Genomic DNA, 26,871 nt, shown 5'->3' on the forward strand with positions numbered 1-26,871 from the left:
AATTAGTGCAAACTCACTACAATCACCCTCAAGTGCATTCACCTCCAACCACTCATTCAGGCAACCTGAGAAGAAAACGCCAGTAATATCGAAAACATGCCATGTCATGCAGGATCTACAACTTGATCTGGTTCAACAGAAGACTTTAAATTCTTTGACAGATGCGCAAGGTTTTAGGTCTGCGAATGAATACTGTCAATCTCTAAACCCTTACAAGAAACTCGAGGGTTTTTGGAAATTTTGGGTTTTGTTTGGTTACCGCTAATGCAGATGATCGGTCGCTTGGTTGTATACGCTCCTTCGGGCACCTTGCTGAATGAAACCATCATTTTGTAAGAGACAGTCTTGTCTCTGGACGTGGATTCACTCTTGTGTGAATATGATATGTCTTGGGTACCCGAGCACTACGTGAGTCATTATGAACTACTTACCATAGTTGATTAGGTGAATAAGAGGATCAACTTGAATTTTCAGTATAGGACGTCAGCTGAATCATCCAAGATTTTTTCAGCATATTCGAATGCACATTGGTGACTGCGAAGAGATAAGTTTCATCAGTGCTGGGGTGAGATTTATATGCTTCGTCCTGGACGGAAATTCACATACGGAAATTCACGGAAAATACACACACTCAAAGTCTACCCTTTATCATCACGAATTCCCCGATTGAAATCTCTCTTCCAACCCCGTACACTCTATCACGAATTGTATCTTCGTGGATTCACGGTCATTTGTTTGCACCATTATTTGATTCTGGGAAAACTGCTTTTGAACGATGACCCAAAGATATCTCAGGCTATTTGATCGCAGGGTCCATGTCTCAGCTATCCGGTGGCGCAAACCGTAATGTGGCCTGACACCTTCTGTGAGATTGAAGGGTAGGCCTCTCTGCCGCCATACCCGTCTTGAATCGTAAAACGAAACCGTATTTTTCAGATTTATGTATGATTATCGTCAACCACACCGCATTGTGGGAGTACCCATGGGTTTCAAGGTCAGCAAACCACGAGCTCCAGTGACCTCGAAGGTCCAACGAGAACTTTTCTACCGTTTAAGGAAAGAGAGCCATTTAGCAAAATATCATCAAACTTTCGTCCTGTAAGTGAAGCCAGGAAGCACCATACATCCCTACCTAATTGCACTAATTGCACAGGAAACGAACCGTGGATCCTCCGGCTGGTGTTCCGAACACATATAGTTGTCGCCCTATCGTAGACAGAGAAACTGGTATGGAACGGATAAATAATCCTTGCGTTTTCCTGAAAAAGATTAACTTTGTAAGCCAAAAGTTTAGCCTTGGGTTTAGAAAGTACACCTCTGTCTGCTTGAGGGTCAACTTCCACTCAAGGATTGCAAAAGATCTCGCTTATACTAAATTATCTGCACATTCATGGTGCTTCTCGGCTTGGGACGCAGTTTTTTCTGAGAAGGCCATTTAATGCCTCAATAGTTGAGTTGGCGTGTGGTTGAATCTTCAGTTGAATCATCAGTATTCCACTTGGATGACGGAATGAGTTTGCATAAATGTGGAGTTCGGTTGGAACAAGTCCTGTCACGAAATAAAAAACATTTCCACAGTCAAAACGGTTTGTACCTCACGTCATAACCGAATTTTACCAGGTAAAACAACTTCATAAACATTTTCACTGCCAAGCCCTGATAATGCTTGGGGTAGGAAAGAGAGGATGATGTCAGATTTTACGAAGTGATGTTACTGGTTAACTACATCATCTGCCGCTTCCGATGCACATATGTCTTTGTCCTTAGTCTCAAAGATCTGTAATTCGCGTCTTCCAACTTTGCCTACCGTTTCACTTCTGAAAATGTATAGAGTAAGATACAGAAGACACAGAGGATTTCAGCGTCCTAGAGAGCTGCATGCGTGACGGACTGGCAGGAAGATATCCATATTTTTGAGAAACTCTTATTTGAACAGATATATTTTTGTGTGAAGTTTCATAAATGAACGGAATTTTTCGAAGCCCTAAAATCTGCCGCAACAATCTCAGGGTTGAAATGAATTTCTTTAAACCAAATAAAGCTGGAGTTGCTGCAGAGCCTCTCTGGTGTCCAATGTTACTGGCATTCTTAATGTTAGTCCCTCTCTAGTTTGCCTAAATGCATGCTTGGAGTGGTAGGCACCGAGAATGATTGTGTTGAGCAAACATCAAGCCAGTTCTGTGTCCACATTTATCCCTCTCCTCACAGTAAGGCTATCAAATAACTCGTGTTTTTAGAGCAGAAAAGGTGAGAGAGAAGTTTGTGGGACCATTGTTGGGCCATTATTTCGACCGCTAGCTTGCGGCTGCTGAGGAGAATGTAGCTAGGCAGTTGTGGTGGCTTTCTGTCACCAAGTTCGATAGTGGTGAATAAGCCCTCTAGCATTTTGTTTTCTGACTTCCCTGTCCTGCTGGTGACAGCCGCTCGAAGGACGTCATGGGGATTTTCCTTGGGAGTATCTTCCAACGGCTCTTCTACTTTTGTTGCTACACGACAGGGGAGATGCTGGGCAACATGGGACAATCGAGGGGCTTAATGAGTGATTCGTCGTGTAACAAAAGCGGCCTCTACATAGTGAAACCAGACCCTAGGGTTATGTGAATTCTACTCGGGTAAACGTACGCTAATCACATTCTCCATTAAATCCGCTGAATCACAGTGTGCCTCCATAATTACCGGGCAAAAGAAACAGAATAACGACCACTTGAAAGGGAAAGCTCTCAAAAATCATCTAGAAACACTCGGGTTCACCAAGTATGCAGTAGTCTGGCCACCCAATAAGCTAGTTTACCAGGAGAGTGGCAAAAGAATGAAAATAATGACGCTAGGTTTGATATAGAAAAATAAAGAATTCAGATGGAAGAGAGCCACTAACTATGGTTTGTCTTTAAAATAAGTTGTCCTAGGCCCAGATCAGCGAATAAACAATACTCCAATTACGGTTTACCAGGGGTCTTCCTCCGAAAAGTTCCCACATATAATAGATTCCGAAGATGGTCTGAAATGTTTTTACCAGAGTTGGCACATGAGACTCACAAACGACCGCTGCTAGTGCGAGCGAAATCAGAAGGGTTAGTCGAAAAACATGACCACCCTTGTGTTATGTGAAATTGCACCATTGCGCGTTTTTGTAGTTTTTCATGTTCAAACAAAAAACGATTATGCAATTGACGAAATGAGTAGTGTTATAATGGAAGCAAAGTAAACGTACAAAACTCCACAAGGGTGATGATTTTGACGATGGCTTTGATGATGTTTTATGCCATGACGATCAAGTCGAATCTGTCTAGTTTTGTTGGGTGAACTATATCAATGGGTAGCAGTGATTGGGCGTTTGATGAATGGCAAAAACTAGTTAATTATGAGGTCCTAAACAAGTGTAATGGACATGAGCGCAAAGCAGAAACAGAGGAACATGCGATCCTGTCGATTTATTGGGTATATGCAAAAATGATTAGCAATAGTCGAGGTTTCGGACATCTGATAATATTTCCTCCAGTAGTCGAAACATTTTGAAGACATTTCCAACTTCATTTCATCCGCAGGAAATCTTTTTGGTAGTTCAAGTTAGCTAAGGCAAAGGGATGCTTCAGAGTTTAGGGGGAGACGTTCCAGTGCAAACGTCTACCAATGTAGGAGAGTCCATCAAATGTATGCTTGTGCAAACAAAAACCATAAAATAAGTTAACACTTTTATTCAAAGTTTGCGTGAAATTCGGTGTCACTCATTTAGGTAACCCGGAAGCGTAATGAAACCATCGATTTACGCAGTGAGAAAATAACCAGCTTTTGAAAGCGCCACATGCACTTGAGGGTGATTGTAGTGAGTTTGCACTAATTCCATTCACTGTGCAACTTTATTATTTCTTCAGAAAAAGAACTTCAGATAAATCATGGCTGTGCCACAAGAAACGATGGTGATGATGATGATGATGATGATGATGATGATATGCCACGACGATAAGGCCCAATTTGTTGTGTCGTTTTGGGTGAGCTATATCAAGGTAGAACAATGATTCGACGTTTGGTGAGCGTCAAATTCTAGGTAATGTACTGGTCGTAAACGAGCCTAGCGGACGTGGGAACAAAGCGGGGAGAATTAACACGCGACACCGTTCTACATAATGAGAGCATGAGAAAAATATTGACAATCGGTATGGTTTCGGACTTGTAATAATAGTTCATTAAGCAAACAAATTGGAACAAGACGAAACTTCATCCCACCCAAAGTCAGTTGAATCGGAGTTTCAAGTTAGCTAAGGAACTCACTGGTTAAAGCCCTGAATTACCGACCATATTTTGAAAAATTCCCCGGCTTCTCGAGTAGTCTTGTCCAGGCTTGGGCAACTACATGACTGCTCAGCAGTCGTGCTTCCCTCGAGGAATATGTCGCTTGCCTACCAAAATAGTGCTGCAGCTGAAATACTACTATTATTATCATCTTTCCAATGTAAAATCGGCTGTTTTATCAACTTGAAATTCAGTAGATTACCTTCAACTCTAATGTGATTGAACGGGTGAACGTAAGTAAAGGCCACACCGGGAATTGATGAGTGCAATTTTTACACCAAGTCACGGAAATCAAAGCACATACATTCAAGTAACTTCGGGAAGCCCGAAAACCATAGAGACGTTCTTGTTCAAATGAAGCTTCCGAATCCTAAACTATATATTTATCAAAACGAAAACTGACAAAAAAGGATTCATATATTTTCTGATTGTATAGCTTGTTAGGACACATCGTCGCTAACTGATCAAGATAGGATAAGAGGAAATCACGTCACGCGCAATTTTTCTTTGGAAAATTGAAAACAACAGTTGCAGCAAGGGGTGAAATCCCAGTGCAAACGTCTACTAATTTGGGGGAGCTTAGCAAAAGAATTTTTGTATAAACCGGAACCATAAAGAAAAGTTGGTTCTTTAGTCAGAGCTTTGTTTCGGTATCACTCACTTAAGATAATCAATAGCTCCATGAAACCGCTGATTTACGCAGTGAGAAAATACCCGGCTTTGGAGAACGCCACATATTTGGAACAGATTTGTGTGTCAAGTTTTATGCTGGTTAGCCTCAGAAATACGAATTTGCGAGGCACACATTTTCACCATGATTTTCGATGCAAAAACAACTGTGTAAATCTCCTCACCGAACAAATTTATCAGGAGAGGTAATCATCCAGGCCGTCCGATACGTGGATACCTTTTGCGAACCCGTTTTACTGCTTCGCAATGTCTGAATGAGTTACGCGCTCAACGATTGTTCTACAAAACACCACAAATCGCCAACGTGCACATTGTTGAGGGAACTTTGCTTCAATGATCAGTAATTGAACAATGTGATCGAACTGGACGATCATACCCTGGTTCGCAGACCTACCAGCTCTGCGGTGGACGGTTTTCCACACCATCGCATTACATGGGTGAGGCAAAGTGCGATTCCAACTAAGCGCACAGTACAAAATTCTGGACAGATGAAGCTTCATGTAATCCTAAATATCATGCTTCGTTGTTCGCCTCGTAGTGTGGTCTTGTTCAACATCGACCATATTGCATTGCTGGAAGCCGCCGGTGTCCACAATTGCTCACCGATATTCAACAGCAAGCCGTCAAAGAACTGCGTTGTCCTCGTCACCGCACTCAACTACTAGCTAAATTATCGGCATCAGGTAGGTTACCGTTGGTTTTTCATTGGTTTGATGCTGAAGACGTTTTTCCTATAATCCACATGAAGCGGTTTGCACAGTGGAACTCTGTCTAGAAGCACCGCAAACAGTTGTCCTCTCATTAATTTCCTCCATGACCGTAATATTTCACTAAAAAGGGCAGCGGACGGGTGCCAACTAATAGAACAACATTTACCGATCGGTGTTGCTTGTGGACAGCATATCCTTGTTGTGCTACGATATTTCGCTTTATGTGGAGTTGATTCTCTGGACCTATCAAACGCAGATGCTTCTGAGTTACATTCACTGATGTCAACTTTTGCCTGTAAACGCAGAATGCTTTAATCTGCCAAAGAGTGTCCATGTGTTAAACGGAGACTTCACAAAATTATGCTGTGATGGGAAGAAAAATCCTTCTGGATATCTGTGTATTGCATTTTTAATCTCCTTCCAGGTTGATACATATAACTTATGATCACATCATTGAGGTAACTTATCCCGTTGGAAGGACTATCGTGGATCTGACATTATTGAAAAAATTTTTGATAAACTAGATGTGGCCCGAGAGTTAATGTTCAAATTGATCTCATGATCAAACATGGTAAGTAGTTTGTAGTGACTCACCTGGTGCTCCGATACCGATCGTTTGTCATATTCACAGAAAAGTAAATTTTTATACAAGACAAGGCATTCTCTTATAAAGTTGGAGTTCCATTCAGACAGATGGTCTAAATTTTCCCAAACGAATACCACTAAACAAACCGCCATCTTGTTGAGAGGTAACATCCACCAATCACCAATTGCGCACCTTAAATTCTCCAAGTCATTTCGGGGCAGTTTCTGTTGTTTAGTATCTTTAATTGGCATTATATATTCAGTCAGTGGCATAACCGCTTTATTTCCGTCTACGAATACAAACATGGCCACATGCTCTGACTGACTGTTCTCATTTCTTTCCCGCATACAACGGTCATTCGCGAGTCTCTATTATCAAAACACTTCAGGCTATCTTCAGACTCTAATATATGTGGGAGGTGTTCGGACACGACGAACAGCTGTTGGACAACCATGATTGGATGATTGGTTGACCTATGCCAGCGACGGACTATTTTGAAAGGCACAGTCGAGAACAATATGTTCCGTCTGATTGATTTAACATTGTATAATCAATCTAGTTTTATATTTTTATTCCTTTGCCACTCACAACTGGTAGAGTAACTTATTGGGTAGCCTGAACAATACACGCTCAACTGCTCCTTTTAGCCACTAACTCGGGGCAGGTCTCAGTGACTACTGTGTAGAGCTGTAGTAACTGTTGACATTTTCAACCTGGATACAACAACCCAGCTTACACCAAGGCGCACGGAGGAAATCACTCGGTACGAGGCAGTATTCAGTAAGTTACGAGAGCACCGCATCACGACTTACCTGGTCAGTGCGACGCAATTTCAATTAAAGTGTTGTTGGACCATAGGCATTCCTTTTATCATATTCAGGGCTTGTGGGCAGCTTGTCAAACATCTAGCACGCTTGGAAAACTGAAGTTCTGATCGAAACTAAACGTTCGATACGACTAGATCTGTTGTTATGGAGGTAAGTAATATCGATGGGAATTATTGAGAATTATTTTGAAGTCGTTTCATCCTTACTGCGCTTCATCGCAAGTGTGCATCTCACAGAACTCCAGAAAGTTTCGAACCGAACCTGTGACGACCCGGTCAGTGGTTTCAGCACTTAACCGTTTGGCTGGTTATCAAAATGATTGGCTCTCGCTGAAGCAAGACAAAGCGCCATGGTCGCCGACAATACGACGGGGAATTAAGACTGTCTCCTGCACCTTATTTTTTAAAAACAGAATAAACTTTTTCTTCTTACCTATGTATCCATTGACCATCACGCAATTGTAAACCAATGCTGTAAACGGTTTCAACAAATCACTTAGGAAAACACCTTCCAATGGGGCAAGGCGGTATTAAAACTTACACAACCCCCGGCTATGCATATCGCTTGAAAATCACAGATTTCCATTTATCTCCGTTAAGTCGGCCGTGCGGCGTATCTTTTCGGGAGATCCTCGGATGTATCATGCCAATTACGGGGCCATGTACTATTTATTCTTTCAAATCCTCGGCCAACTTCAATTGTGAAGGCGCTCGCACAGCGGTCGGTAACAAGAAACTGAAGATGCCATTGACCGCCTAGCTTCCGGTAGCGGCGTGTTGACGACGTCTCCTCGATTGGTCATCAAACGTTTGCAGTCCAACTGCCGAGCTCCGCGAACAGACCAAAAATCAATGATTACGAAAATCAGACTGGTTCAAAATTTGTGTGGATTCCGTGACCACGCCAGGGATAATTCCAACCGTGGCCTTGATAGTCAACTAATGTAAGGCGAGCAACATCACTGAACTTTAATCCTGGCTTGTTGACTTAGAACTGCTCAACAAGCCACTCAATTCTACTTCTTGTTTCCAGATGGCCACTGCAGTAGTTCTCCACGGTTGTGATCAATCGCCCAAGCTGCTTCCCGCCATTTAACATAGAATTTTTGTCTCCGCACAAAAGTAATACAAAAGTTCACAATTTCGTATGAATGGTGAGTTTGATTGCCTATCAATAATTTTAGAATTCCATGCCTACAAAGGCAACTGGCATTAGTAGATATTCAGTACTTTCTTCGTGAATCGCGGTAGACAGTATGAATCGTTCGTTCGGGTACAGATCAGGTCACCGATGTTTTAGCGCAACACGTTATTGCCTGAGTATTTGGTGGGAAAATATAAAAAAAACGAAGACTATTTGTTTGGGTGTAGTACAGTTTCACTCGGAAGAAGCACGCGAATTGCAATAACATCCAGTTCTAGTGCAATCAAAATGTCAGGGTTCAGCAGCAACCGCGGACCCCCGATGAGTAAGTTCGCGCCCCGACACTGAGCTATCTCCAGCGATGTGGTGACAACGCTTTCACTCTAATACAGATAATCTGATTGTTATTCTATTGTTTTCCTTGTGAACATGAAAACCCAGGTGTTAACTGGGGGATGTGACTCACTTCTGTCATTTTTGTTACAGGTATGAATCCGGTCAGAACATGACATGCTGAGATCCTTGCGCGTTGCTCAATATTACGTCTCCAGGTTGATGAGAAACATCGGGCGTCATTCCGAAAGGTTTTACCTGAATTCCTTCCTTTCATACGGAACAATTTCTTGATATCTAGTTTGATGAAAAATACAACCAATGTATTGTTACGGTGGCAAAACACGATACGGACCAGGTGCGATTCATTTTGTTTTGGTAGAATCACAAACACGTTTCATGTCCGTTAGGAGCATACGCTGTGGACAGACTAGACGGGGATTGCGGCTTCGTATCCGGCTTTGCACGGCCCCATTGGATGGGTTGTGTGCTGAGCTACCTCTCCGACCTTAAGGCAGAGCGATATTAGAATCTCAGCTGAGGATCATTCCAGACATGCGAACGATATATAAACCACGCGCACGACGGACCGAGGATCATACACGTCCAGCACAAGCTGATAATTGTATGAAAGGCACAGAGATATGTGCTTGCACAATATTCACTCCAACGTAGACCAACAGAATTTAGCATTCCCGAGAAAAAAAGTTACAACTATGATGAGAGTGTGGAAGATTGTCATTGAGGCACACTGAATGACCAGCGGCTACTGTTCCCGAGAATAAGAAAGGTCAGTTATTAGAGGACTTGACGACTATCAGCGAATCTAATTTTCGGACACTTTAAAGCGTCATGATATAAATTACTTCACTGCTGGCAGAGAAGAGGCAAAAGTCTTCAGCTGTGTAGAAGATGAGTGGAACTATGTGAACTCCACGAAACTAACAAATGATGCTGGAAATTGTTCGATTTGAAGAACAATACCGTTAATTTCAGCCAGAATTCCTCGCCGAATATTGCTTCACTAAGCTCGTTAGTAGTGTTTACCACATGAAACCGTCGTGACGATTTTCCGTGTCACTTTAGAAAACGTCAACACCCTGGTCGTGGCGGATGCTCAAGGCAATTATTTTACCTGACCTGAACTCAACTGAATTGAGCTGAAACTGAACTGATGGTCGTGGCGGATGCTCAAGGCAATTATTTTACCTGACCTGAACTCAACTGAATTGAGCTGAACTGAACTGAACTGAATAAAATGAACTGACCTGGACTCAACTGAACATAACCGAACTGAACTGATCTGAACTAAATACAAAGCAACTCAACTCATCTCAAATGACTTGAACTCAACTAAGCACAACTCACCCTCCCAAAAATCTTCCCATCCACAACATAACACCGCATCCATCTTCAGTGTAGCATTGCATTGAAAAGAATAATGGCTGCATGATTGCACCGGAATCATTGCAGAGTTGACTGGGATAATGAAGCGATGAAAGTAAAATAATGCCGAAGACTTCATAGTGATCGAGACTCACGGGATACCATTCGTTCTCAGATCACTTGTGTCTCTTGAACCGGTCAAAGCAGTTAACGCACCACGACATTCACCGCAATAGAGGAAAGCGGAAGGGAAAATTGAGGAAGGGTGAAATCAGACGTCATACTGTCTCATTTCAAGAGGTAATTGGACGACTTACGGACCGGACCTAAGCATACCTTTATCCATCCCAAGATTTTAATAGTTTCACACGTCACCCGTTTACGATAGTTAATTCTAAGAAGAAAAGGGAACTCCTTCGACAAAAGTACTCTGATGAAATAATCTGACATATGTTTACACAAAGATGCCAATGAGCCTGTTGCTGCCTCCTTTATCGGACCAGAACAAGTTCGCAACACTTGTCTAAGAGCGCCGCCTGAGCCCTTGAAGCCACTTCAAGCATTTCTGTATTCACGTTTTATTATTACCCCTGTCTAGTTTGCCATGCAACTCCAAGTTATTTTCCACTACTCTCACTGGATGCCCCCCGATCAAAATGGTATTCTACCGATCCGGTTCGGTGAATCTGCTTCAAAATTTCCTTCAATCATGACTCATCTGCTCTCTCCACCTCTTTGCTATTACCAGAGTGTAACGATCATATCGGGTTCCTAAGCAACGAGCACCAAGGTAAGCGACCAAACCGGCACAACTCCAAGCGAATAGCTACACATATGTGCTGCACTATAAAGCTGAAAGTAAGTACACGGGATGAAAAATCATAAACCTCAACAGTTCTTGACAAAGGGTGAGGTACTCTAAAAGGCAACAAAGCCGACATGAATCAACAACCAACGCGTGATCGACAGCGGGCCGCAAACTCATGCAATAAACAAATTTACATTTAACCAAGTTTTTGGTACAAAAATAGTATGACAGTGGTGGTGAAAACGATTTGCGCGGTAAGGAAAACGGAAAATATAAATGTCCTGCCAACTACATCAGTCCAAAGAGGGCGGTCCATACGAAGTTTTAACCCGGAAGGCAGTCGTTCATGATGTGAGGCAATTTTAAATACGTATGAAGTTGCAACACAGCCGGCCAAAATTCCTCCGACGGTCAGTGAGCGAACAGCTAAGTTGTCCGGATAGCTCTCGCCTACCAGCATGCTACGTTAGCCAACGACACGAGTCTGCTCATGACGCAAAGGCCGGTTTCAACGTTACACGCGGCTACCCACAATATCACGCTGTGACAATACCCAACGGCCACCTTCCTTTGGAGGGATTTTCGGACACTACCAAAATGACGTCACCCTCTCTGAGATTTCCATTCTGAATTAGCCACTTATGGAGTAGCTGAAGGTCTCAAGGAGGTCTCATGTGCTTGCTAGAGCCCTGATATACAGTCTCACTAAATGTGCTCTTTCTACCTCGGGTAAGTGAAGGTGAGTACTCTGACTCCGTTGTGTTAGTTCTACTAGATGCAGGCAAGAGTTCGTGTATTTTGGGCCAGTGGAAAGATGGTTAACCGTGAGTTCATTTTATGCCTATTTTCCGTGTTCCGATGGCGCCCACCAAGCAAATGACTGCGAACCATAATATCGATCGGGGTTTAGTCGGTGCTGAGCAATACATCACGCTCTGATACATTTGAACTCACCGAATAAAAAATTAGAATTGTTTCGTGTAGTCACAATCAGGCGATGGCTGCCGGCAATACGGCTGTTTCCCTAGGTCTACCAGTATTCTCTGTCATAATTCGCTGTTCAAACGCGACATAGCGATTCGTCGAACGCCACATGAAATGCAGACAATCAGTGGGCTTTGTTTAGCAGTAGGAGAATCTGGGTGTTTCGATGTGTTTCCACTTCACGGTGGTGAGTTTGTATTGGGTAAATGTGCTTCAGTAGTACCTGACATCCTCCCGTCAATAGTTGTGGATTCACGCTAGGAAACTGCAGGCCGCTGGCCTCTGTGACGTTCCAGAAATTAACTGGGGCCAGATCAGCGCTTGGGAAGTCGGAAAGAGCTGTCTGAAGTAGAGACACTACTGTGTTGGCAAAAATTGTCCGCCTTACGGGGTCTAGTGTGAGATTAAATAGAAAAATATACAAACAACGCGATGAGCCACGCAGAAAAATGTTTTATGTCTGCAGAGAGACCACAATGGCCAGCGAAAACAAGTCACTGACTGTGACCTTAGGAAGTCCCAATCAAATAACAGCACCCAACTAACCCTGATCGTTATTATGTTTCGGAGTCATTTGCTTGGTGGGCGCCATCGGAACACGGAAAAAATAAATAAACTCACGGTGAACCATCTTTCCACTGGCCCAAAAGACACGAACTCTTGCCTGCATCTATAGCAGATTGATCGCCCAAAACTTGGTCCCTTTGCATAACGGATTCTGCCAGCAGGCCGTAACGACTGCACAGATTTCTTACCCTTTGAGTAACGAAATATATGAGGTCGGCGAAGGTTGGCTTCTCCGATGATGAGTGGTTTGGTAAACGAATTCCGCCCACTTGTGTTGTAAGGTATTGGACGAGCACCTCACGCACCTAACCAAATTCTCCAGAGAACAACGTTTTAGGCTGTAGTTCATTTAACTCGCAGCTTTTCGCAACTCTGCAACTTCAAGCCCAACTGATTCAGATCAGGGTGTCCTTTGGTAGACGGAGCTGGTGGCGAATTTGTTGCCTGATGTAGCTGTCAAACATTTGGAGCCGTACCGTTGAACTTGTCCGAGCACAGGCGTATGTGTCAGCCTCGGTATCAAGTAGCTCCTCGTTAACTCCATTCTTTGGTTAGAAAGATTCAAAATGTCCAACACTCGTGAACCGGAAGTGTCAACGCCGTTGGGCAGACTACCAACACACAAATGTTTGGAACGACTGTGCTCGCGATAAGGCTGTCGGGTATTTTGCAGAACCTCTGTTCGATCTGCTTTCCAAAGTAGCATTACAACGAAATGCCCTCTAAACTGTTACATCACTGCGGTCATACATTTTTCTGCTGGTCTCTCCCACCGATGGAGTTTTCCCAAGGAATCGATCTCCACAAATTCGGCGTCGTGTGAAAAACGCAGCTGGCACTGCCGTGATTGCTCCACTGACGACAGGCAGTTGGATGCTACTCTTACACCGTTGCTTAGACCCAGCGGTCCAAGATTAAGCCAACACAGTAGTGTCTCTACTTCAGACAGCTCTTTCCGACTTCCCAAGCGCTGATCTGGCCCCAGTTAATTTCTGGAACGTCACAGAGGCCAGCGGCCTGCAGTTTCCTAGCGTGAATCCACAACTATTGACGGGAGGATGTCAGGTACTACTGAAGCACATTTACCCAATACAAACTCACCACCGTGAAGTGGAAACACATCGAAACACCCAGATTCTCCTACTGCTAAACAAAGCCCACTGATTGTCTGCATTTCATGTGGCGTTCGACGAATCGCTATGTCGCGTTTGAACAGCGAATTATGACAGAGAATACTGGTAGACCTAGGGAAACAGCCGTATTGCCGGCAGCCATCGCCTGATTGTGACTACACGAAACAATTCTAATTTTTTATTCGGTGAGTTCAAATGTATCAGAGCGTGATGTATTGCTCAGCACCGACTAAACCCCGATCGATATTATGGTTCGCAGTCATTTGCTTGGTGGGCGCCATCGGAACACGGAAAATAGGCATCAAATGAACTCACGGTGAACCATCTTTCCACTGGCCCAAAAGACACGAACTCTTGCCTGCATCTATAGCAGATTGATCGCCCAAAACTTGGTCCCTTTGCATAACGGATTCTGCCAGCAGGCCGTAACGACTGCACAGCTTTCTTACCCTTTGAGTAAGGAAATATGTGAGGTCGGCGAAGGTTGGCTTCTCCGATGATGAGTGGTTTGGTAAACGAATTCCGCCCACTTGTGTTGTAAGGTATTGGGCGAGCACCTCACTCACCTAACGAAATTCTCAAGAGATCATGGTTTGCATATTTATTCGTTTCTTCTCAATGAGGTATGCCACGGCGACGAAAGCAGAGGTCAGATATACAGCCAATCGAATGTGATGAAGGCAGACCGCGATTAAAAAGGAACCGGGAAACGATCAGTCAGGCCATGAACAAATGTTGCAGAGAAAGAAACTACCGAAAGCGCTAATCAAGTTCAGGAAGTGCAGAACAAAACTACAACACACAACGAATCTAACCAAAGGGACCGCTATAACGGAATGGTTCTCTCCCGCATAATAACAAAGAGGTTTGAAGGGGCAGCCGACTCAAATTTCCACCTATAATGTCACTTCGAAAATGCTTAATGTGGCCGTTCCAATGAAAACATGATGAAGCGAGCTACAGTGGAAATTTGCTTTCAATAGCTTTCGTGTCCGTAACAATAGCAACTATTATATCCCGTCATACGTCCAAAAATCGGTTTTCCGAGCCCATATTCATGTGGTTGAGCAAACGACAGACGAGTGGATGTTAATTCAGCTGCTGATTATATCCACCAACTTGGGCAAAGCGATATTCGAGTTACGCCACCAAATAAGCTGCTCTTGGTGTCAACCTTAACATTCCTGTTTACTTACAGTGATCCCGATGAACTGGTCATGGTCACCTTTCAGAGTGGAGCGGTAAGTGTGGTAACCACGGTTACAGTACACAGGTTTTTAACAGGACGCCAACCTGTGAGCGTATAGCAGGGCCTAGATTAATATGTGAGCGCACGCTCATCAGTAATTCTTTATAAAAGAGAGTATATAATTACCACTAGACCACATATCAACCAAAAAATGGAGCAGAAGCTACGTGGTCCAGACGCCTCTGCCGCACGTTTGGCTGGCCACGTCAAGTTTCTTTAAAAGATAAGGTCACATAGAACTTGTTTTGGTAAGCTTACGATCGCTAAATTCATATGATTTTGCAGCTGATCCAGTTAAACTGCTCAGCAAAGGTGGACATCATAAACAAAAAAGCTGGTCGTATACGGTCACCCATGAGGTTTAGATGATACGAAGAACGTCACGAAGAGGACTTTAGCCGAAATCCTGCTGCCAAGACCACATTGTCTTCTTTACTTCCAGGGAGACAGAGCGAACCTTTCTTGGTATGTAGATGTTTTCCTATTTCTGGATGATAAAGCAGTCTATGTTGAAACGCCAAGGGCAATGTACAGCTGTTCCATTCATATTGGGATTCATTAGTGGTGCACCTAATAGTTGCAAATATTTAACCCTTCGGCCACCGGCGGCCAACCAGCAGCCTTATTTATCCCCTTAAGTCATGATATAACGTCGCTGATTCTTGATACACGGGATCCATATTACTGATGACAGACTGCCAGAGAAATTCGCAAATAAAAAGTTCATTCGGCGTGTGGATTGTTGTTCCTCCTGAACTACTTACATTCGGTTGACGCTGTGACGACATGTGTAATTCTTCAGTGGAAATTTCCCTAAATTTTCGTGAAACGTGATTAGGGCTGGAAATTCCCCTACATACAGGCTTGACTTACAGGGCGGAATTTTGCTTCTCAACGGCCAATTTCTGAGTAATGAGAGGGGTGTTGTTTTCCTTTCCAAATCCAGATTGTTATTCAACTAGAGAAGGACCGAACCCGACATGGCAGAAGGGCATTAAGGATTCAAAGGAATATTTGTATATTTATAGTGTTTTCGATCCTCAGAGGGCGCAATTAACCCCACATATCCTCGGCTAGAGATAACAAATTAGACGGCGACTTAGCGACGCGAGTAGCGTTCATGCTGTCAGGTTCAGTCCAGATTGTCTAACTGAGTTTCGGAGGTGTAATTATGTCGGATGTTCGCTCTAGGATAGTCCTAGGTTTTACATCCTGTCCCACTATTCTTCCTTTTCTCGATACAAATAAATTGGCATGCTTGTATGGCATTGAAACACTAGTGTCTTCCTTTGTTGTTGCTCTCGTTGGTGACGATGGCGGTGATCGCCCTAGGGCGCCGAATCCTTACCATGTGTTGTATGTCATTGGTATCCTGGTGTGCATCTTCGCTCACTGAGTAACCAGTAGTTTGTGTCGTTCCAATCCTCTTTTGTCTCACAACAATGATGGTTCCACTGGTTTTGCCTACATTGGGCTCATCTTGAATAATCGCGTAAGTGGATCCGCATGTTTGACGTAGCCTCCCTTTGTTCCTGCCTCTTACCCGCGGGCAGAAAGACATTAGAAAGCGTACACTGGATCAGCAGTACCAGCAGGTGAATAAGAGGACGACGCATAGTCACGTGATGAAACACACTGATATGGTGAGTCACATGTCACAGGGAGATTCAGTTGAGTCACATGGAAAACCAAACCGTTATGAAAATGAGTCCATTTGTCGAGCTGATATTTGCCTTTCGTTACTTTTGAGAGATAACAGGAACTTTTAAAATAGCTGACTAGGGACTTCAAGTGCCATAGACTAAGTGTATCAAAGTAGGTAGTCCGGGAATCTAGATCTCCAAGCCTAGCCTTTGCCATTTTCGGATAACCAATCAATGGCGTTGAATATATTATGCTCAATACATTTCGGTGCCATGGTACACAATGAGACCAAATCTGTGTGAATCGCTCACAGGTATCACAGAGGAAGATTAAATTCACTGAAAATTGCATCTGAAATGTTAGCACTCGTGCAGGCAGTCAAAACGTTGCCACGTAAAGTGGTTCTCTAGTTTTTGAACTATAAGTGACGTTGTGTGTTGTCTAAGCGATAACCAATCACACTGCTGGTCAGTCCATTGTGGCTGACAGACCATGGTGTTTTCCACTAACCCCTAACTGTGTGCAGATATTACCTGTTGCTCAACTCAGTGTGCTGCGTGTTTCTGCAACCGAAGCGTTGATTCACCAACCAATTTCGTTGAAAGTGTTCATGGAATGAAACTACACATGAGAGTTAGAACCCCGTTTCAAACAATCGGCGAAATCCATGATAAGTGGAACGACGTTCTACCAACCCTGAATGATGTTCAGGTTAATGGCGCAAAGTGGTGTTAGCCATGACAAGTTGCCTGATTGCTTTCGAAAATTCCTTAAACCGTCTCGATCATCTTCTCTTCCTCCACATTCCCGATCGTTGTGTGTTGAAACCAGAATGCTGTCTTATCCTGGACGTTCGCCACCATTTAAGATGCTTCAATGTCCATACAGCAGTCCATTTCAAGGCATTCACAGTCATTTTTACGAACAACTGGTACATATGTATTATCTTCATTTCTTGTAATGTGTGGTGAATCGTTCATTTTCATGCCTGAACTGCTTCCCCAGTCGAGATTGTTATGCCTCTGTCTGCAATCCTCGATGTAGGTAAGCACAAAACTCAGCTAGTAAAACATTGTGAAGCCCAATATGAGGCCGAAAACATGATGGAGTCTGTGCACAATATCCGTCCCTAAGGGACGCGTAGTCTGTCGTGTGAGTTTGACAAAATAAAATGAATTAAAGCTCGCCCGTATCGTGCTCGCCATCTTTACATGACATGGAATGTGGTTTTACATCAAAATTGTGATCGCTAGTTGTTGCAACTGAAATCCTACCTTATCCGGGACGACCGTCTCTATTCCAAACACTTCGTTATCAACAATACGAATAGCAACATAAGCTGGACTACTCACACGTTTGTGTAATGCTTCTAGACAGCTACTGAACAGTTTGCTCGTACTGGAGTGCTTCAGATGTATGCAACTCCTGATTTCCAGTCACTTCTATGTTCTAGTTGATTATTCCGTTGAGGCAAACCATCACTGGCGACAATCAGATGGCAAAATACTCACAAAAGTGAACGAAAACAAGCGGGTGAGTGCGTGTGAGTACCATTGCCAAAGTTACAACCGCCAACGCGCTATTTAAAAAGCGCCGTCTGGCACTGATCCAGGCAGTCCGATAGGCACTTAGTGAACGCGCGTCAACACCGATCGCGCTTTTATGAGTTGCCTGAACGTTGACCACATTCGGTGATTCTCCTGCCACGTGCATGAACAGTCAGAATTTATAGCTAAATTGACTGAGGTATTGACTTGCCTGGATGCTTGCCGGTTTCTCCATTCAGATTTGGGTAGAGTTTATTTTCTGCTGCGGTTTCTGGCTTCCTAGTATTACTTTCATGAAACTCACCGTCCCGATGGATACAAATACTCTCATCGTCACATTAGCTTCGTTTCAACGGTGAACTCAGTTGAACTCATATCAATTTCCCCTTAGTAATGGTGTCCTTCAACTGGAATGTAAGTTTAACTACATAACAGAATCCTGTCCAAAGATGAGCCGATTTGTTCCCCTCGATACGCAAATCATTTACGGTGTTGTTTAAGTCCCAAGGATAAATTAGCTAAACATCACAGCGCCCGAGAATGGCAAAAAAACGTTCGCAGGCCTATGATGGTTAGCTCAGTCGATATTCCATTGACAAGCGAAATGCGAATTGAAATTATATTTTCGTAGGCTGCAGGTCATTCAACGTAAATGACGTCCCTCGGTATTCAAAATAAGAGACTATTGAGATGGTCGGATATTTGAGTTCGACCCTCGGATTTTGAATGCTCCTGTATAAAATTGAGCAGTATCTCCACATTTATTCTCCCCTTGGTGGTGCGGTGCTTCATGAGAATGATTACTTTTTTTATTATTTTTATTACACATTGACTATCGCAGTTACGTCGTATTGCGCAAACCTTATGGAGAAGTGATTTTCACTTAAACGAATGCGTCATACTGGTAAAAGCTATTTATGAAGATCTTACTTAATGTCTACTCACGCTAATAACGGCTGTAATCATTAAACCTAGCACTGATGACTGTAAAGAAAATTCGTCATCACTGACTGGAAATTGTGAGAGGTTGTCCACCTCATGAACTAAAACAGAGAAAGTCATTGAAAGATATCAGCAGCAATGTGGGGCGACCGGACAGAAACTTGAGAAACAGCTGCAATGAAAGAATTGCCCTCTTAGACAAGTAATGAGAACTTGACTTGACCACATCTAGGAGGCGGTGAGGGTAAGCAACAGGCTATTTGGCGTCTTTGTATAAACATCTGTTAGATAATATCATCACAGTACTATAGTCAATGGTGTTCTCCTTATTCTTGCTACTAGCTGTCGGAAACGAATGACGTGTGAAGCTTTTCAGGTATTGATATGAATGGCGGTGAGTATAGGTCCGGTTGGGAGTTTGTCATATTGCCTCTCCAACTGAAGTAGTTTGACAACCGTTTACTACCATTTTTCAGCTCATTCTTTCTGCTCTCCCCTATTGCACTGAATGTTGTGGTGGGTTAAGTGCGTTGGCCGGTTCAAGAGGTAAAATTGATTTGAGAACGAACGGAATCGAGTGCGCCGGATAAATATGAAGCCTTCCGGTATTTTTCTCTTTCATCTGTTCGTTGTCTTGCACAACTTAGCAATTATTCTGGCGCTTCCATACGACCATCCTTCCTTTGGCGCACCGCTAATGGAAATGTCTTCCAGAGGAAGAATCTGGTGGTACCCGCAGTGTCTGACTGATATCTGGGAAGACACACCAGGTCCTGCAATGACGACTGCGATATTGCTCCTGAATACCTTATAAAATTCCGATGGATTCTCAACAAGCAATGACAAGTTGCCTGACTGCTTTCGAAAATTCCTTAAACCGTCTCGATCATTTTCTCTTCCTCCACTTCCAGGATTGATATTTATTGAAATCAGAATCCTGTCTTATCCTGGACGTTCGCCACCATTTAAAATGCCTCACTGTCCGCACAGCAGTTCATTTCAAAGCATTCACATTCATTCTTCCGAAAAAGTGCTAGATATGTATTATACTCAGTTCTTGTAATGCGTGGTGAATCGTTCAATTTCAAGCTCGAACTGCTTCCCCAGTCGAGATACTGTTATGCCTCTTTCTGCAATCCTCGATGTAGTTAAGCTCACAACTCATGTAATAAACCCTTGCGAAGCCGGACATGAGGCCGAACACCTGATCGAGTCTGTGCACAATATCCGTTCTTAGGGACACGTAGTCTGTTTTGTAATTTTAGCAAAATAAAATGAATTGAAGATGGTCCGTATAGTGCTCGCCATCTTTACGTGACATGGAATGTGTTTTTCCAACAAACGTTTGATCGCTAGTTGATGCAACTGAATTCCTACCTTATCCTGGACGATCGTCTCTATTTCAAACACATCATTATCTACAATACCATTAGCAACATAAGCTGGAATACTCTAACGTTTGTGGAATGCTTCTAGACAGCTACTGAACTGTTAGCTCCTACTGGAGCTCTTCAGTTGTATGCATTTCCTGATTTCCAGTCACCTCTATGTTCTATTTGAGTATTCAGCTGAGGCAAACCATCAATGGCGACAACCAGCTGGCAAAATACTTACAGAAGGGAACAACAACAAGCGGGTGAGTGGGTGTGAGTACTAGTGCAAAATTTACAACGGCTACCGCGCCATTTAGAAAGCACCATCTGGCACTGATCCAGGCTGTCTTCTAGGCGCTTAGTGAAAGCCTATCAACACCGATCGTGCTTTCATGAGTTGCCTGAACGCTGACCACATTCGGTGATTCTCCTGCGACGTGCATGAACATAGTTTATAGCTAAATTGAATGAATTATTGACTGGCCTGGATGCTTACCTGCTTCCCCATTCAGATTTGGGCAGAGTTTATTGTTCTGCGTTGGTTCCGGGCTTCCTAGTGTTACTTCCAGGAAACCCACCGTCCCGATGGATACAAATACTCTCATCTTCACATTAGCTTTGTTTCAAAGGTGAACTCAGCTGAACTCATATCAATTTCTGCTAAGTAATGGTGTCCTTCAACTGGAATGTACGTTTAACCGCATAACATAATTCTGCCCGAAGATGAGCTGATTCGTTCCCCTTGATGCACAAATCATTCGCGGTGTTGTTTAAGTCCTAAGGATAAATTAGCTAAACTTCACAGCGCCCGAGAATGGCTAGAAAAGCGTTTGCAGGCGCATGATGGTTGGCTTAGTCGATATTCCCTTGACAAGCAAAATGTGAATTGATACTTTGTTTTCGTAGGCTGCATGTTATCCAACGTAAATCACATCCCTCGGTACTCAAAATAAGAGACTATTCAGGTGGTCGGAGTTTTGAGTTCTACCCTCGGATTTCAAATGCTCCTGTCTAAAATCGGGCGGTATCTCCACACTCATTCTCCCCTTGGTGGTGCGGTACTACAAGAGAATGATTACTTTTTTATTATTTTTATTACACATGGACTGTTGCAGTTACGTCGTATTGCGCAAAACATATGGAGAAGTGATTTTCACTTAAACGGACGCACCAAAGCTATTTATGAAGATCTTACTGAATGTCTACTCACGCTAATAACCGCTGTAATCATTAAACCTAGCACTGATGACTGTAAAGAAAATTCGTCATCACTGACTGGAAATTGTGAGAGGTTGTCCACCTCATGAACTAAAACAGAGAAAGTCATTGAAAGATATCAGCAGCAATGTGGGGCGACCGGACAGAAACTTGAGAAACAGCTGCAATGAAAGAATTGCCCTCTTAGACAAGTAATGAGAACTTGACTTGACCACATCTAGGAGGCGGTGAGGGTAAGCAACAGGCTATTTGGCGTCTTTGCATAAACATCTCTTAGATAATATCATCACAGTACTATAGTCAAAGATGTTCTCCTTATTCTTGCTACTAGCTGTCGGGAACGAATGTCGTGTGAAGCTTTTCAGGTATTGATATGAATGGCGGTGAGTATAGGTCCGGTTGGGAGTTTGTCATATTGCCTCTCCAAATGAAGCAGTTTGACACCCGTTTACTACCCTTTTTTCAACTCATTCTTTCTGCTCTCCCCTATTGCGCTGAATGTTGTGGTGGGTTAAGTGCGTTGGCCGGTTCAAGAGGTAAAATTGATTTGAGAACGAACGGAATCGAGTGCGCCGGATAACTATGAAGACTTCCGGTATTTTTCTCTTTCATCTGTTCGTTGTCTGACACAACCTTGCAATTATTCTGGCGCTTCCATACGACCATCCTTCTTTTGGCACACCGCTAACGGAAATGTCTTCCAGAGGAAGAATCGGGTGGTACCTGCATTGTGTGACTGATATCTGGGACGATACATTAGGGCCTGTAATGACAACTACGATATTGCTTTCTCACATAATTAAAAAAGACAAGAAGAAAGTATCAAAATATATCTTCTTTTTGAAAAGAAACACGGATTACATAATTTCATGCAGCTGCCGATGCTGCCAGTTATCGTAGCCATAGGATTTACACCACGCACATACTGGGTTCTCACATCTACAATCAGTAGTGAGTACGGCACCGACAAAGTAATTCCTATTTTTTGCGTGATCACGGAATCCAACCAAACCGTGAACTAACCTGCTATTCATATTCACGAACTCAACATCGTCGCACACCATGTAACCGTTAGGTAAATCCCGATGCCTTATTGAAACCCACCATAACCTCCTGTTGGTCTGCCACTCCAACAAACTCGTGAACTAACCGCATGGTCATTCTCATAATCCCAAAATTATCACGTTACTATATGGTCAAATCCCGAAGGAAGTAAACTGAGTTGTTCAACTGCTCGCACAAAAAGAACAATTGGGTCAGAAGTTTTGATTATCATATCTGGTAAACTTACCAGCACTGCCGTGGGTGAGCTGCAAGCGCGAAAATTACCGTCCTCAAAACTGCCGTCAGTACGACACGTGGAGGGGCTATATCTTGATTTGATCCAAAGCAATGAAGATATGATTAGAAGAGAAGGCGTGGTTATATTCAGGGCCTGGATAAATGCGGGAGATGAATGTTTGGACAATTAAATGATGCTTAATGTTGTAGATCAAAGTTGCCCTAAAGGCTCAGGCATGCAATCTTGTTTGAGTGCCGAACCATACGCAGTGTTTGTTCAATACTGTTCTCCGTTTACATGCTTCTTCACGCGTCTCCTGGGTAAGTTCGCTATTATCATGTTTTCTCGGGACTATTGTTGCAGATTTCCAATCCGGAGGCTCACATTTGCAGAGCTGATCCGCTCTCTTTAGTGTTGTTCGTCATAGAGGAAGTCATTGGGTTGCTCATACCGCGACCAAGGTATCCGTCATATGCCACCTCATTAGCCGGTTTGCCCCTCCTGTGGTGGACCACAGTTTTCTTAATGCCTTTCAAACAACGTGAACCCGGGTCTGTATAGCCGCTTCATAGCTTGATGCGGTTTGTTAAACAAGAAAGCCAATGAACTTGCGATTTAACCGATCTAGTGAACACAGACGCGTACAAGCCTGTCATGTGCAGCCCAAAACGAGCTGTCTATAGAGCTCACTTTGAGAGTTCTGGCAAGCCAAAATATGATACTAAAAATAGAACTCATCTGTCAAGCGCAACTTAAGAACAAGCAAGTAAATCCGTCTCAACGAAAACGGCTATTCCATCGGCACTTATGTAGTCCTGTTACATTCGGAGCTGGTTTGCCTGACATCTCCCTCTTTGAAGTAGAGTAGTGTCCTTTGTAAGACTAACTTGAATATTTTCACTGGTCCTCGTCCGTTTCTTGTCTTTTGCGATGACCGATATATTGGCGTATAAGGTAGCTGCTCCTCAAAATGTGTGTCAGTTGTTCTTCCTCGGATCGTGCCCAGGTGTTCTATCGAAATGTTCAGCGTTAACTGATTCAATCTCCGGGCGGGTTTTGAACAAAATTCTTCCAACTGATTCGCATGAGCGATTCACGTTTCGGAACTGGTGCGAGCACCAAAGATGGCATTTCTCATTTGCCAGGTGATTTCGCCCTGGCTTTAGGATGCGTGGTTACCGTGATAGTCTTTTACTAAAACCATCTGTCCGATGTCAAAACGTCGTCCCTACTCCTCATGCATGCGATTATAGAAGGACTGCATTTTCTGATTTAGAATGCCACCAATTCCTTTGAAAGGCTTCTGATGCTTCAAGGTGTGTGGTACAGCAGTGTATCTGAAGGCCGGTTTCCATCCAGCGTGGATGGATTTAGAGTGAAGCGGTATATTGGCATAAAGTATTGAAGTGCCTTTGCTGTGCTTTCCTCCCGTCTCGCCTTATGCAAGGCTCACTTCAAGGTATTCACGAGTCGTTTTGTTATGTAGTTTAGTTGTAGCTGATATTGGGGCGTTCTAACGTGTTTAACCTCACTGGCAAGACAGACATCCGCGAAATGTAACCCAGTGAACTGTGCACCGTTGCCAGGAAATGAGCTTCTCAGGATAGCCGACACGGCTAGGACTTCCTGCAACTTGTTACCGGTTGCCATGTCGCCCTTGTCCTCACAAGAATATCTCCGACCACTTTCTGCAAGCGTCCGCGATTGTAAGAAAAATTTGTATGTCCTTCCATGCAGCCGCGATTGTAAGAAAAATTTGTATGTCCATTCCATGCAGTGCATTCTGTGGTACCGTCCAACAAAGGACTTCACATTTTATAGAGACATTTGAAGCCAGCACACCTTGATGATAAGATTTAGCGAATGTTTCGACTTCTCAGTCAATAAGAGTTCAGTGATAAATACCTAATTATCACAGAAAGCATCCGAAAGCCGAGGTGTTGGCCGGGTTCTGTGGTTCAGCCGCTAGGCCAATGTTATGCCGCATCCAACCGGTCATGTGACTTATTTTCGCATCTCCTCCAACTTTCAAAAGGCAGAACATAGGTCTCTAAACACAGTCTGCTGAAAACACTGGGTCAGGTGAAGGAGCAGACGGGTGAGAGCGCCAGGTACTAAGTACCCCACACCGAGGCTCACATAATCTTTGATGCTCGGAAGATTATGCTTTTAGGAGATTGGGTGATTCGAGTGGACTAAGTGTGCCTAGAAACTCCGCGAGCAGCTCAATTCATGCTTACCGGGTTCATGGAGTCCCACAAATTGATGCAATTTCCCTGACACGGCGAACGAAGTATCCGAAAAGGCTAGTGCTAAAGCATTTCTAGCATTCGATATGAAGCTTTCAGCTGTGACATTTTTTGGGTGTACAGCTGCCATCCCACTTGAAAGAAATATGAGTTCCAAAGCTTAGACTGGAGCAGCTGCGATGCGGCAGTTGGGCGTGGTCCATGCACCTTCCGATCAACTAAACCGTGCTGCAGTCTTTGGGCTATTCTGAGCACTCATGAGTATTGTGCAATGTAGTCGCTGGTTTATTTGGGCAATGTGGTTGGAAAAAAACCGTGACGAGTGGAGGTAACATTGTCAGAGCGCTTTAATTGGAGTTGCGGTTGGGTGGATAGTCCGTGGTTGTTGCATGTGCGTGGACTGATATGAATATATACTCACCAAGAGGAACCTTTGTCGGTGATTGATCCTCTCAGTGAACACACCTTTCAATCTGTTGATGGAATTGTCTTCTGATTGGTGCATATACAAGAGCGATGATTTTGACGTTGCTGTTTGACTTGGCAGTTTCATGTTGGATTCGTTCTCTCCTCAATTCGCCAAGGTTATCAGTAGAATGATGCGTTCTGGGGCCACGGGGTAGCAACCTGTGTAGACTCACTATTTTGGGCTTTCTGTTAGCGTAGGGCCGTTTTGAACGACGTGCAATGTGTTAGGTTTTCTCTCTTGCTAGTGCATTTCATCCCCAGCGCCATGTAATTCACCTTCGTGTCTTGAAAGCGCAACCCCACCACCACCGAATCTTTATGACGGAGATTCGTACCCTGACAACGCTAAACCACCTTGACACCAGAACGACGGTGAAAATTACCTGCAATCCATTCCGTTACCTACACAAACACCAATTTTCATGCGAACTATCACATCGTATTTTGGATTGATGCATCAAGACTGATTCCTACAAATTTTCTGTTGGTTTTCGCTGATTTCACCAGGACCCCTGTCTAGTCGCACAAAATAGATCTTGAATTCAGCATTTCTATTCAGTTTTCGGAGACAAACCACATTGATCATTGCCATAGTGTTACTACTGATAAAGCTTCTGAGTATCGATCAGTTCATAGTCATCATAGGCACTGTCTAACCATTTGATATAAGGTTAACTTGGAAATCATCCAACGGTTCTACAGCGTTTGCTCATGGATGTAAGCCCGTCGAATTTGATCCACTAAAGATGCTCAGGAGGAAGCCAAAATTGCGCTAACTTTGTTAAATGAGGTAAAGGAGTCTTTTACTTACTCTAGCTTGTGACCGATTTGTTCGTGTTCCTCAACGAGCACCCCCGTGACCGACGACCGTCATTGTTCGACCAATAGTGGCTCACGTTGCATCCTTAAAACTAGAGGATCATTGGTTGGTAATCAGTAGGACGACAGACGATGGATGTGGACCTTGTCGTTTGGTATGACGTAGTGCAGACTCAGTGCAAGTGCTTGTTCTCCTGGGGCTGGTTTCAAACATATTCTGTCCACTGACTGGCAGAGGGATAGGCGTTTGCACAGACTTCCTTATCCGTATTATAGACTGCAGCAGACAGGACGTTTGATCCAGCAGCTTCATCCTTGTGATCCGCGACCTTTCGGTTTTACGGTAAATCACCCGCGGTATATCGGTTGAAACAAGTTATTTAAGTTACTCTGTGTAGACGTCGCAGTAAATTAACGAGTAGAATGACGATGAGCCACTCCAGAAGCAGTCAGACAGTGGTACATCACCACGGTCAAGCTCATGTGAAACTTCAACCTAACGGATTTATGTTTGATGTATCACCGGTAGGAAGCTGCTTTAGTCGGGACGCAATACACTACTCATAAGTTTGCTGACAATTCTTCCACAACTGACGACCGGCTTCGCCTTTCTTCGTTATCAT

General features: G+C 43.6%; 1 protein-coding gene across 1 annotated transcript in view; it reads left to right on the plus strand.

The window, feature by feature from the left end:
- T265_09852 (hypothetical protein) overlaps positions 1–26,871 on the plus strand; it is a gene marked incomplete at both ends in the record, with an annotated part of 92,503 nt that overhangs the window by 33,616 nt on the left and 32,016 nt on the right. The window contains 3 exons of the mRNA XM_009176050.1: positions 5,519–5,663; positions 10,714–10,755; positions 17,804–17,883. Coding sequence (XP_009174314.1) covers positions 5,519–5,663; positions 10,714–10,755; positions 17,804–17,883 — 267 coding nt within the window. The remainder of the gene's footprint in view (positions 1–5,518; positions 5,664–10,713; positions 10,756–17,803; positions 17,884–26,871) is intronic.

This window comes from Opisthorchis viverrini (genome assembly GCF_000715545.1).
Source record: "Opisthorchis viverrini unplaced genomic scaffold opera_v5_311, whole genome shotgun sequence".
Taxonomy (NCBI): Eukaryota; Metazoa; Platyhelminthes; class Trematoda; order Opisthorchiida; family Opisthorchiidae; genus Opisthorchis; species Opisthorchis viverrini.